At 34.3% G+C, this 12,325-nt stretch overlaps 5 protein-coding genes across 5 annotated transcripts, besides 2 other annotated features; 1 reads left to right on the top strand and 4 right to left on the bottom strand.

The window, feature by feature from the left end:
• Positions 1-703: 703 nt before the first annotated feature.
• On the bottom strand, positions 704-1,585 carry DFA_00594 (uncharacterized protein; the record flags this gene model as incomplete). The annotated part of the gene is made up of 1 exon (XM_004358524.1): positions 704-1,585. One exon carries the CDS (start codon positions 1,583-1,585, stop codon positions 704-706), a length of 882 nt encoding a protein of 293 aa, XP_004358581.1.
• Positions 1,586-1,762: 177 nt separating this feature from the next.
• On the bottom strand, positions 1,763-2,539 carry DFA_00593 (uncharacterized protein; the record flags this gene model as incomplete). The annotated part of the gene is made up of 3 exons (XM_004358523.1): positions 1,763-1,775; positions 1,906-2,317; positions 2,476-2,539. 3 exons carry the CDS (start codon positions 2,537-2,539, stop codon positions 1,763-1,765), a joined length of 489 nt encoding a protein of 162 aa, XP_004358580.1.
• A 1,187-nt stretch (positions 2,540-3,726) lies between these two features.
• Positions 3,727-4,167, bottom strand: timm10 (mitochondrial import inner membrane translocase subunit 10; the record flags this gene model as incomplete). Its single annotated transcript, XM_004358522.1, has 2 exons — positions 3,727-3,940; positions 4,118-4,167. 2 exons carry the CDS (start codon positions 4,165-4,167, stop codon positions 3,727-3,729), a joined length of 264 nt encoding a protein of 87 aa, XP_004358579.1.
• A 232-nt stretch (positions 4,168-4,399) lies between these two features.
• On the bottom strand, positions 4,400-5,915 carry bcaA (branched-chain amino acid aminotransferase; the record flags this gene model as incomplete). Its single annotated transcript, XM_004358521.1, has 4 exons — positions 4,400-5,170; positions 5,274-5,384; positions 5,457-5,660; positions 5,805-5,915. The coding sequence occupies 4 exons, from the start codon at positions 5,913-5,915 to the stop codon at positions 4,400-4,402; spliced, it is 1,197 nt and encodes a 398-aa protein (XP_004358578.1).
• A 494-nt stretch (positions 5,916-6,409) lies between these two features.
• Positions 6,410-6,418: a sequence feature (Short protein (DFA_00590, EGG20727.1) was converted to a misc_feature.).
• Positions 6,419-6,730: 312 nt separating this feature from the next.
• Positions 6,731-6,772: a sequence feature (Short protein (DFA_00590, EGG20727.1) was converted to a misc_feature.).
• Positions 6,773-6,832: 60 nt separating this feature from the next.
• DFA_00589 (uncharacterized protein) lies at positions 6,833-11,921 on the top strand (the record flags this gene model as incomplete). Its single annotated transcript, XM_004358519.1, has 12 exons — positions 6,833-6,966; positions 7,062-7,154; positions 7,251-7,347; positions 7,449-7,650; positions 7,766-8,343; positions 9,252-9,456; positions 9,555-9,647; positions 9,795-9,944; positions 10,552-10,657; positions 10,761-10,850; positions 10,946-11,030; positions 11,112-11,921. 12 exons carry the CDS (start codon positions 6,833-6,835, stop codon positions 11,919-11,921), a joined length of 2,643 nt encoding a protein of 880 aa, XP_004358576.1.
• Between the last annotated feature and the right edge of the window lie 404 nt (positions 11,922-12,325).

Below are 12,325 nucleotides of genomic sequence, written 5' to 3'. Positions count from 1 at the left end.
GGTTATTATCTGTTAATGTAATTGTTATATTTGATTTAATGATGATGAGTTGACGAATGATGAATGATGATGATTGAAGCTTTGCTATTTCTACATTTCTAAATTGTCTTAAACCGTAATCAAAATTAATATGCGACAAGTGACCTTCTAAAAAGATAGTTTGTTAATCCCGGGAAATTAAAAGAGATATTATTTGATATTTGATGTTGTGTATGGACACAATTTTTCGTGAGTACATATAAATGGTAAAGTCCAAGAAGAAGTCAGAATATGGATGTGGCAAACAATCAATATCGATTACTATTAGTCAGATAGTTTGGTAGTATGATAAATGATTCGTTAATAATTCTAATTTATGAAATAAACAACTTGACGATGTCTTTAATCCTTGAGAACCTTAAACCAACACACAAAATTGCTAAACTTATATCTAGCTCTATCTAACTAACTAACTATACCAACTTTACTAGTATCTTTCTATCAATCGATCTATCTACTCTTATTTAAAATGATTATCTTCAATTCAAAAAAAAAAAAACAAAAAAGAGAGAGAGATAGAATGACACACATGCAAGATGTGTAAATTTAATATTATTAGTATTAATATTAATATTATACTATTAAAAAATATGTATTACATTTGGTACCGTTTATTGAATCGGTAAATAAATAAAGGAAGGAATGTGTGTGTGGACTGGATCGACTACATTTGTCTTGATAGAGATTCTATGTTTTTGTCCATGTCAGCGATAGTTCCATCAACCCAAGCATCTCTCCATTGTATGGCTACACTTTTGATTGCCTTTCTAGCAGCCACTTCCACATCCTTTTGTATAGGTGTACACTTATGAAACTCTATCACATTGCAATTAAACCAATTCTTTTTGGTAAAGACTACTGCAAACCACTTGACATTGTCACCTCCAACCGATCGATTCAAACAAATTCCCTTTGACGTACCTGGTTTGATCTCACCCAATCCTCGATCAGAACCCATCCATTGTCGATAGTGTGAGTTGTAATAGACCGCTCCATAATGAATCATCATCTCTTCATTGGTATTATTGTTGATATAGATGATCGATGATCTCTCCCCAACATATTGTACTCGGTCAATACAATTATCAGACCGTGGTGATAATATCAAACCATTGATAGGTAATGGTTTTGTTATAAACTCTCCTCCTCCCTTTGTACTTGTACTTGTATTTGATGTTGATGATGATGAAGAAGTAGGATTTGAATTAGCTAATTTTAAAAGTCTTGATTCAGTTGATTGATCTTTAAAATATTGTAGGGGAGTATAACCATCTTTGTTACGTTGATTGATGTTGGCACCACTAGTGATGAGCAACTCTGATACGTTGACATGTTGGTTTCCAGCTGCATAGTGTAATGGTGATCTAGAGTCCCATGACAATGCATTAATGTCAGAGCCACTCGATATGAGCTCCTTGGCAACATCATAGTGGCCGTGCCAAGCAGCACAATGCAAAGGGATCCCCAATGCACCCGTTTTATGTGCATTGACATCTGCTCCCTTTGCAATAGAAAGATAGAACAAAGATGCAAAGAGATCAAGCATTTGATGCTATTAGAAGAGGTGATTTAAATGGACTTTGTAGAATACTAGATTCTTCACGATTATCTCCCAACATCCGAGAGGCACAGGGTGAGCAATGGACATTACTTCATATGGCATCGGAACTAGGCATGCTTTCGATTGTAAAGTATCTCATTGCAATCAATCTATCTAAAATGATTATCTCTTTATGCTATTAAAAAAAAAAAACAAAAAAGAAAGAGTGGGAGACAGAATGCATGAACAACATGCATGTCAATGTGTATATTAAATTTATTAATATTTAATTTATTGATTGATTATTTGATTTATTATTGATTTACAATGGAAGACCAACAACATCTAAACCCTTGAAATTCTCAAAATAGGTGTCTTGTTGAGATTCCATTTCTTCGAGGTTGGAATTACAGTTTGAAAAGACGTAGTATTGGGTGCCACCTGGATAGTATGGGTTTGAATTGCTAGCATAGACGGCAACCAAACTGAATGGGTTGAGGAGTTGACCCTTGACATTGGTGTATCCAGAGATGGAGAAGGTGCCTGGGGTGTAGAGTGTTCCCAATCCGGTAAAGGTGTTGTCGGCTGGGTTGACGGTACAGTTGACAAGGAAGGTGTTTGAGAGACCACCAACTCCATAACTTTGGAAAGTGTTGCCAGTGCTGGTAACATTGGTATAGGTTAATTGACCACATGGTTTAGCTGCTGTTTGCCAAATCCATCTTCCTGAAAGTACAGCTAGAATATAATAAAAAATTGATTGAAATAAATAAATATATTACTTCTTTCTCTATGTTTCAAACATATATCTATCTATCTATCTATCTATCTATCTATCTATCTATCTATCTATCTATCTATCTATCTATCTGTTTGTTTAGTAAAACATAACATACAAGCAGCATTTGAGATTGCAATAATAGCAAAGAGCAAAGAGATAACAGTAATGATTTTGTACATTATTTATGTGTGCTTATTAACAAGTAATGAGTGATTATTGTGAAACGATGATAATGAGGAAGTAGTAACTCGGTTGAGCTCTTTGGAACCAGAAAACTTGTCATTACAACCACACTTTTCGAATGCTCTGAAGATCAGATATTTATTCAAAAATCGCGTCGACCTGACCATAGACGTCAATGTTAAGATCTCTGTTATTTTTTCCATGTGGCTTCGTAACATTTAAAAACAAAACAATCCCTTTTACTCGAGGATGGTTGTTGGAACAATATTGCATCATTGAAACAAATAATATATAATCAAATATTTAATAATACATCCCTGGAATAGTCATAGCTGTTGGTTTTTTTTTTGATACCCAAGTGGAATCATTTGTGAAAGCTTTGATATAAAGAATTATTGTATTTTATTTATATAGTTTATTTAATTGTTTGTGTTGGTTGATCAAGATCAATCAATATATATATATGTATATAAGTTGATGATGGAAATGTACATTAATATTATGCGTGATTAACCATGAGGTTAAGCATAGAACGCGGTTTTGTTACCAGGAGACGTATCTACTATAAATTCAATATCGTGTCAGTATGTTAGGGGCAGGGGTAGGAATATAGGGTCGGGGGGAACATACCAGGTTGGCCACCTCCAACAAGTTGGGGTTTTTTTATTAATTGCTTGATAATTTTCATTGTTAGTAAATAAATATGTGTCTCTTTAAAGATGAGGAAGAAAGAGAAAGAATTCATGTAATAATATGAACGTCGATTTTATTTAAATAGATGGTTGTTGTTGTTGGTTGGTTGTCGGGGTATCCCACCAATATTTTCAAGCCCTTCCCTCAAAAGATTGGATCTTTTGAATTAAAGAAACATTGGGCGAAATATCTTTTTCCAATGATTAATAACAATAACGTGTTTATTATAAACGGGATCAACAGTTGATGATTATTGATCAAATATCCAATTCCTCTCCTCTATCTCTCCGATGATGAGATTTTCTTGATCTCAAAATCTCAAGTTTAACAACAATCCACTGTTATAACTTTTGTGTACCAATATCCAAAGATCATCCCTTGGTTAAGTATACCAACTTTCAAATACTATTACTATGGGGGAGATTAATTGATTGATTTTACATATAATAATAATAAAGATGATTTTGATAGATTTGATTTATTTTTTTGTTTAGAACCAACCCTTCTTTTGTTGTGGTTTGGCTTGTTCTTGTTGTTGTGCAGCAGATGCAGCAGCGATAGCACCAGCATTCATCTTTGAGTGTACTTTTTTAAAGGTTTCCATCCACTTTTCAGTGCATCTCTCGGCACACAATGATTCACCAACAGCCAATTCACTGTCACTATATTTCATAACACACTTTGATGCACATGCTTTTTGTAAACTATATATATATATAGATACAAATATATATTGATTAATACTTTCTTCTTCTTCTTCTTCTTGTTGTTATATCTATCATCACTTGACTCGACTCGATCTCTCTCTCTCTCTTCATCTATCCTCGTCTGTCATGAGTGTTGATTGATTGATTGTGTAAATGATCTCTAACCTTTCAAACAAGTTGGCATAAAACTTGATTTCAATTACTCTAGCTTCAAAATCATCCATCTCTTTATGAAATATGTATATATATAGATATAATGAATAAGTATAATACTTGTATTGACCAATATATCTAATCGATTGTGTGATCATTCATTCCCTGTCGTGTTTCGCTTTTTTTTTTTTTTTTTCCCCTCAAGTATGCATGTAAATTCGTCGTCATCATGAAGATTAATCAATCTTGGTTATATAATTATTTGTTATTATTAATATTATTTGTTTGTTTATTTTATTTTATTTATTTAACAAGAACAGACCAATCACTTTCAATTTCACCATATTGAATACCCATGATAGTGTCTGCGATACGAGAGGTGAGCGGACCGGCACCCTTGGCGGCGTCGATTGGGATGGGGTATTCTTCACCCTTGTATGAAATGCTCTTGATGGGTGAGACGATGGCAGCGGTACCGGCGCCAAAGGCCTCCTTGACACGACCCTCTTTGATGGCACGAGCCAACTCTGACATGGTGAATGCGCGTTCCGACACCTTGAACTCACCCCATTTGGCAGCCAATTGGAGGATAGAGTCACGGGTGACACCAGGCAAGATGGTGCCGTCGGTGAGGGGTGGGGTGATGAGCTCGAGCTCGCCTTGGTTGTTCTTCCAAAACACAAACATGTTCATGGTGCCAACTTCGGTGATTTGGTCGTTCAACAACCACAATACCTGTTGATAGCCCTTTTTGGCGGCATCCAATTGTGGGAAGATGGTGGGGGCATAGTTGCTGCCCAACTTGTAGGCTCCGCTACCGCCAATCCATGCTCTAATGTAACGGTCGTCGGCCAACAATCTGACGGGCTTGAATCCCTCGGGGTAGTATGGACCGACCGGTGAAGCAATCACAAACATGAGTGCAGAGCTGCTAGCGCCAACACCCAAACTCTTTTGTGTGGCAATCATCGTTGGACGTAAATATAATGAGAATCCCTTACCCTCTGGAATCCAATCCTTGTCAATTAATACCAACTTTTTAATTAATTCAATGACTGCTTCTTTATCAAATGCCTAAAAAAACAAACAAAATAAAAAGAGTAAAAGAGTTAGAACAATGAATGAATGAATGAATGAATGATCAATCATAAAGATAAATCATCATTTCCTCTCATACTGGTAAACAGAGTCTTTCAGCAGATCTTTGGAATCTTTCCATGTTGGCCATTGGTCTAAACAAACGAACGTTTCCTTGTGCATCTTTGTATGCTTTCATACCTTCAAAACACTATAGAAAGAATATAAATAATGATTAGTCTATGTATACATATATTTCTTCCTTTTTCATTTCGTTTCATACTTCGATAGCATAATGGAATACAGAGGCAGAGGGAGGTAATGAAAGGTTGTGATATGCAGAGATCTTTGGAGTACTCCAACCCTTTTCAGAGTCCCATTCAACCTCGGCCATATGATCGGAAAACTCTTTACCAAAGACCAACTTGCTCTTGTCGGCTGGCTTTGCCAATGGTGCCTTTGTCTTTTCAACAATCAATTTACCAATCTATACACAATATAAATATAATATAATATATATATTGAAAACATATTCATTAGTAAATACTCTTTGTTATTGTTGCTATTGTTGTTGTTGTTGTTGTTGTTGTTGTTTAATGACTCTCTTTGCTAATAATCTGTGCACACATACATCAATCTTGAATTTGTCAGCAACCGATGATGAAGTTGAATATGATGGTTTGAATGATACAGAGGCAGCATTCTTTACCAGTGAACTAATAATTCTCTTTGATCCTATCATTTTTGTTGTTTATGTTTTTATATATATATTTATGAGAAATAAGACAAAGCTAGAATATTTTGTTTGATGATCAAAGCAAGCAAAAAATAATTTGATAAATTAATTTTTTTTTTTTTGATGAATGTCCTGGGAAGAGTTGATGATTCAATTTCAAACAAGTCGAAATTGACAGAGAGTAAACGAGTACATACTATCTTAGTTTAATATCGCTCACCCACCACCCACCAAATTTGTAAATAAAATAAATAAAACAAAAAGAAGCTGCTTCTCTTGTTTCTCTCACCTCACATGATTTTTTTTTTTCTAAACTTGCAAAACTATTTATTTATCTTTATCTTTTCTTATATCTCTTTTCAAATCATATGATTATTTGGCAAATAATAATAATTATATAGTAAACCTTTAGAAACTCAAAATAGATACATCATCATCTTTTTTACCACCAGGTACGATGTTACATGCTCTCTATCTCTAGGTTTCTTTCTTTCAAAAAAATGGAGATTGTAAGTAAGCTTGTGAGCAGGTGATTTGAGATCTCCAATATTGCCACCCATCCAATGACCTCGAGGTCAGCTGATCCTTTAGTTCTTAGTAAAAGAATCCTCTGTATTTTTTTTTTTTTTGTCAGGTCTGACACCCTCTGATGGTGATCAATCCGTTGCAATCTAAATGGTTTCGTTTCTCCGCGCGGAAAAACCCAAAAGAGGGACAATCTAGAAAGGCAAAGATTTTTTGGCAAGAGGGCTTTCGAAGAAACCGACCCATAGACCACGTCTTTTAAAAAAAAAAAAAAAAAATTAATTTTTTTGATAAAGTTATCCGTCGGATGGATGCCACCAACATCGTTGTTGTTTTAGATCATAAAGTCTCTCACTTGCATTTAAGAATATTATTCTATTTGTTTATATACATACATAATGCATAACGTAATGAATCATTTATTAGTCATTATTGGCACTTGTTTTTTGCTACTCGTGTCTCAATTGGCCACTGCTCAAGATACTTGCTACCAAAGATATAACGACTTTTGTGTCACTGAAGGTGAAGCTTGGTATGTATCTATCTATCACACACAAACAGACATATCAATAATTATAATTATCCAAAATTATTAATTTGTTTTTTTTTTCTTTTTGATTTCTAAAGCAAGACAGTCTATGGTGGAGACACTTATCATTGCGTAGATGGAACTTATTGTAATCAATTAAACTATAAATGCGAACAATCAAGTGACGTAGGGTATGTATACATACTCATAAATAGGTAGACATTACATTGTTAATAATAATAATAATATTGTATTTTCTTTTTTTATTTTATTTCCAAAAACAATAGTCAAAACTGTACTACTACTGGTAACATTATTCCTTGTAAAGAATGGCTCTCTTGTATTAGTGGAGTTTGTGTTGAAGCTGAGTACGCTGATGTTGGTGTAAGTAGTATGATACAATTAATTTAAAAATAAATAATTAATATTAATCTTTTTATTTTCTCTATATAATATTTTTTTATGTATTTATAATATATCTATAGGAATCATGTTCAGAAAACTACCAATGTAATAGTAATAGTCTAACATGTTCAAATGGAAAGTGTCAAAATATTGACACCAAGTGTGCTGATGATAGCGAATGCTCTTATTTCAACTATTGCCGTGGTTCCATTTGCACTGCAAGAGCAGATGATGGAGAAATTTGCTCTGCTGATTGTTTACCACATTCTTTATGTAACAGAGGTATGTATTACCATAGATGGAAAGAGAGAGAGAGTGTGGCCGGAGAACTTCTCGACTTATTATTAATCAATAATGTTGTCTTTCTTACAATATATATATATATTTATATAAATAGGTATGTGTATTCCAAAGTATTCACTTCAATTTGGTGCCAATTGTTCATCTTCCAGTGCTTGTGATGTATCCCAAGGACTTGAATGTGATAGTGATACCGATAAATGTGCCTACGCCAACTTTACCAAGACATTGACACCAGCTACTCAAAATTGTACTGCTATCAGTTGTGAGAATGAAGAGTTTTGTGTGTGCTCAGAGAATGAATACACTGGATTCTGTGCCCCATACGACCCAATCACCGAGTCCCAAATCAAGTCGTGTGGAAGTTCAACCAAAGAATTTTATGATTGTTTGGCCGCCCACGAATGTCTCTATTCATTCACTGATAATACACCATCGTCATGCCAGTTGAAGCACTGTGGGTCCTCTTTCTGTTCAATGAACCGCGATTGTGAGTGGAAATATACCACTCAAGCATATGGAAAGGGTTGTTCCGATGTTGCCTTTCTTGAATACCAACAAACCTGTCAATACCTTGGTTATTCGGCCACCGCTTCATCATCATCTCTATCTATTCCATCATCATTGATCTCAATGTTGGTGTTATTAACCGTCACCATTTTATCAATTTACTTTGTTTAAAAAATAATTATAAATAAATTTGAAAAAAAAAAAATCACAATTCATCAAATATCACCCAATGTCTGACCAATAGGATCCTTTAGATTTTGATCATTCCCGCCAAAAGATCAAACCCTGTTAGGGGAAAAAACCCCTCCCCTTTTTTTTTTTCAGGGGGGTACCCTATGAAAGCCTCAAAGAGGCACCTCAATTAAATAAAAAGATGACCTCAACCAAGAGTGACAATCTAGATTTTTATAAAAGGGTTTTTGATGAAGCCAACCATACATAGATCGCATGTCTTTTTGAAAGAAAGAACACCAATAATTATTTTTTTGATAAAGTTATCCGTCGGTCGGCTGATGGATTCCATTGCTAGCAACATCGTTGTGTTTTAAAGATCAAAAAGTCTCATAGTCCGTATGATATTTATTTATTTCTTTTATACATACATATTTATTTAGAAATAACACTTTAAAATGGGAATGAATCATTTATTTCCCTTTTGATTTTTATAGCAAGACAAATGGTACAGCCATTTATAATTGCGTGGATGGAACCTATTGCAACCAACTCACCTACAAGTGTGAGCAGTAGGGTAATGAAGGGTTGGTATACAGATCGATCTGTAGATAGATCCCACCTATTAGTATTATTTTTATGTATATATTAACCAACAACTTTCTGTTTTTTATTTAATATAAATAGTGAAAGCTGTACTGTTGGCGGCGATCCCCCTTGCAAGGAATGGCTCACTTGTCGAGCTGGAGTTTGTGTTGAACAAAATATGCTGATGTTGGTGTAAGTAATTATTATTTATTTAAAAATGATGGAAATAATATTAATAATAATAATAATTTCTTTTCTATTTTTTTTTCATTCTTTTTTATAAATTATTGATGTGTCTATCTATCTATCTATAGGAATCATGTACTCAAGACTACCAATGTAATAGTGACCGTTTAACATGTACTAATGGTTATTGTCAAAATATTGACGCTACCTGCACTTCAAACAGAGAATGCTCCTATTCCAACTATTGTTCCACTAACATTTGCAAGGCTAGATCAGATGATGGGGAATCTTGTTCCTCTAATGTTTGTTTACCACACTCTACGTGTAACAGTGGTATGTAGACTGACCTGCCCTACCAGCTCACCTGACTATATTAATTATTTATTAATTATTAATTAATTCTTTTTCTTCTCTACCATTTATATATTAAGGTGTATGTATTCCAAACTACTCACTATCTGAACGAGAGAGTTGTTCATCTGATGATGCTTGTGATATTTCCCAGGGTCTCGAATGTATGGCTGGTATGTGCCTCAATCTCACCAGGATATTGATCCCTTCCTCTCAAATTTGTAGTTCCAAGAGGTGTATAGATTCCGATGAAATATGCGTGTGTAACTTGGAATCGGATCATTCCACTGGATTCTGTCTGGCCGATTACCCCATTACAGGTGACCAAATCCGTCAATGTGGAAGTTCAACCAAAGACTTTTATGACTGTCTCGCCGATCACGAGTGTATCTATAGATACACAGAGGATAAACCATCGTCATGCCAGTTGAAGTACTGTGCATCAGATTTCAGTGCCATGAACCGTGATTGTAAATGGAATTTTGCTTCTGCTCCATACGGTCAGGGGTGTTTTTTCACTCCAAGAAACCTGTCAATACCTTGGTTATGCAATCAGTTCTTCATCATCTCTCTCTATTCCATCTTCAATGTTATTGTTATTTACAGTATTAATAATTCAATTTACTTCTTAAAGTGAAGAACTATCAATCAATCAATCACACTTTTTATCGAATTAATTTATGTTTTTGGAAAACAGATAAATAAATAAATATTTAAAAGTTTTGAATTTAAAAAAATGAAATTCATTTTTGGAGATTGGATAGGATCCTTCAATTCAATTCAATTGATTGTATTTCCAAGAAATCCCAGTGGATTCAAGAAGATATTTTCAATGCATACCATAGACAATACAATATCTTAGGTGATCACCCTCAATTCAATTTGTTTTTTTTTTTTGATTGATTGAGGAAAATCTGTAATGTGAGAGGAGAGCAGAAAGTGCATGCTATTGCCAACAACACCAATGTGTCACTTTCTATTCATTCCATTCTATAACTCTCTTATTTATTTATTTATTTTAGATAGATAGATAGACACTTTTTTTAAAAATGAAATTTAATACTTTATTTATTATAGTTGTTGGAACTTGTTTCTTACTACTTGTTTCTCAATCGACAGTAGTTGCTCAAAATTTTTGTCAGGAAAGATATGATGATTATTGTGTCAGACAAGGTGAAAGTTGGTATGTTATCATATGGTTCATTCCAAATAGAAATATTTGTAAACAATGAATGATTCTAATTGCAAACATGTATTTTATTTTTATTGATTTCTTTCTTTATTAGCAAAGCTGTTTTAGCAGGAGAAACTTTTTATTGTGTCGATGGTACCTACTGTAGTCAAAATGGTACATGTCAACAAACAAGTAGTGAAGGGTTTGTATACATACAGATAGATAGATAGAATGATCATCTCAAAATCCATTATTATTAATTGATTTCAATCCTTTTTAAAAAAAAATAATAAATAGTCAAGCCTGTGGTGTTGCTCCTTGTAAAGAATGGCTCAATTGTGTTAGTGGAACTTGTGTTGAAACTGGATACGCCACAGTTGGTGTAAGTATTATTAATATTACTTACTATTTGTAAATAAATTAATTAATATCTTTTTTTTTTCTTCCTATCTATATTTCCTAGGAAGCCTGTACAGAGGACTATCAATGTAGTACATTTGGTAACTTGGCTTGTACCAATGGAATATGTCAAGACGTTCAACCAGCCACCTGCATATCATCTGGTGACTGTTCCTACTTTGAAATTTGTAATGGAACGGTTTGTGTGCCAAGAATTCTAGATGGACAGGCTTGCAAGGACGGCACTCTCAATTCTCGTTGCCTCCCATTCTCCAAATGTTATAATGGTATCTGTACTAGAATGTATAGTCTTGGTCTTGGTGCTTTGTGTGATGAAGATAGGATGTGTGACATATCCCAGGGACTCGAATACGATGGTTATTCATGTGTCGACGCAAACTTGAACCAAACATCTGCTTCAAATGTCAACTGTACTGCCACTGAATGCCTAGATGTGTACGAAAACTGTATATGTACCAACGATCCTTACACGGGTGTATGTTTCTATGCACAACCATCGTCCAAGTCACAAGTACTTGCTTGTAACGGTGCCAAGAAACAATTAACTGATTGTCTTGCCGACAATGAGTGCTATTCAACTCAAAGTAAGGCAACACCAAGCAGCTGTCAGTTAAAACATTGCGCAGCCTCTTTCTGTGAGATGAACCGTTTGTGTGAATGGAAATACGATAGTGCCTCGACTGCACACAATTGTGATGGTGCAGCCAATATACATTACCAAGCAACTTGTCAATACCTTGGTTTCTCGATTAGTACTTCATCATCATCATCACCATCTCTTCTTTCTATTCCATCATTGATTTCAATGTTGTTGTTTACAACTACCATTACTTTATCATTCTTGTTTATTTAATTCAAAAATTAATTAAATAAAATGAACTAACCCTGAGTTTGCAGAATGGGTGATCATCAAAATAAATATTATTATTATTATTTTTGTTAATACAATCAATCAACCAAACTATACCTATTGGATCCTATTGGTTCATTGGGAGGTTATATAGGAATGCGGCAACAACTACAGTGATCATAATCATCATCATGTGATCAATATTGTTTCGAAACAACTTAAGCTTATTAATAACCGAATACATTGGTACAATAATGCAATGGTACGCTACAGTGTTACCAGCTAGCTTGATATGTAGAGAGAGAGAGAGAGACATAGATCAACATGTTAAACAAGAAGTCAACATGTTGCAACACATAGATCTCCTCTTCCTCATTCCCCTCTATTGACCATACACATGACCAATT

The sequence above is a fragment of the Cavenderia fasciculata genome (genome assembly GCF_000203815.1).
Source record: "Cavenderia fasciculata unplaced genomic scaffold Scf_Dfasci-F-a-25c12.r2-5, whole genome shotgun sequence".
In the NCBI taxonomy this organism is placed as follows: Eukaryota; Evosea; class Eumycetozoa; order Acytosteliales; family Cavenderiaceae; genus Cavenderia; species Cavenderia fasciculata.
The sequence above is the reverse complement of the archived record's forward strand: the minus strand, read 5'-3'. Positions and strand labels throughout refer to the sequence as shown.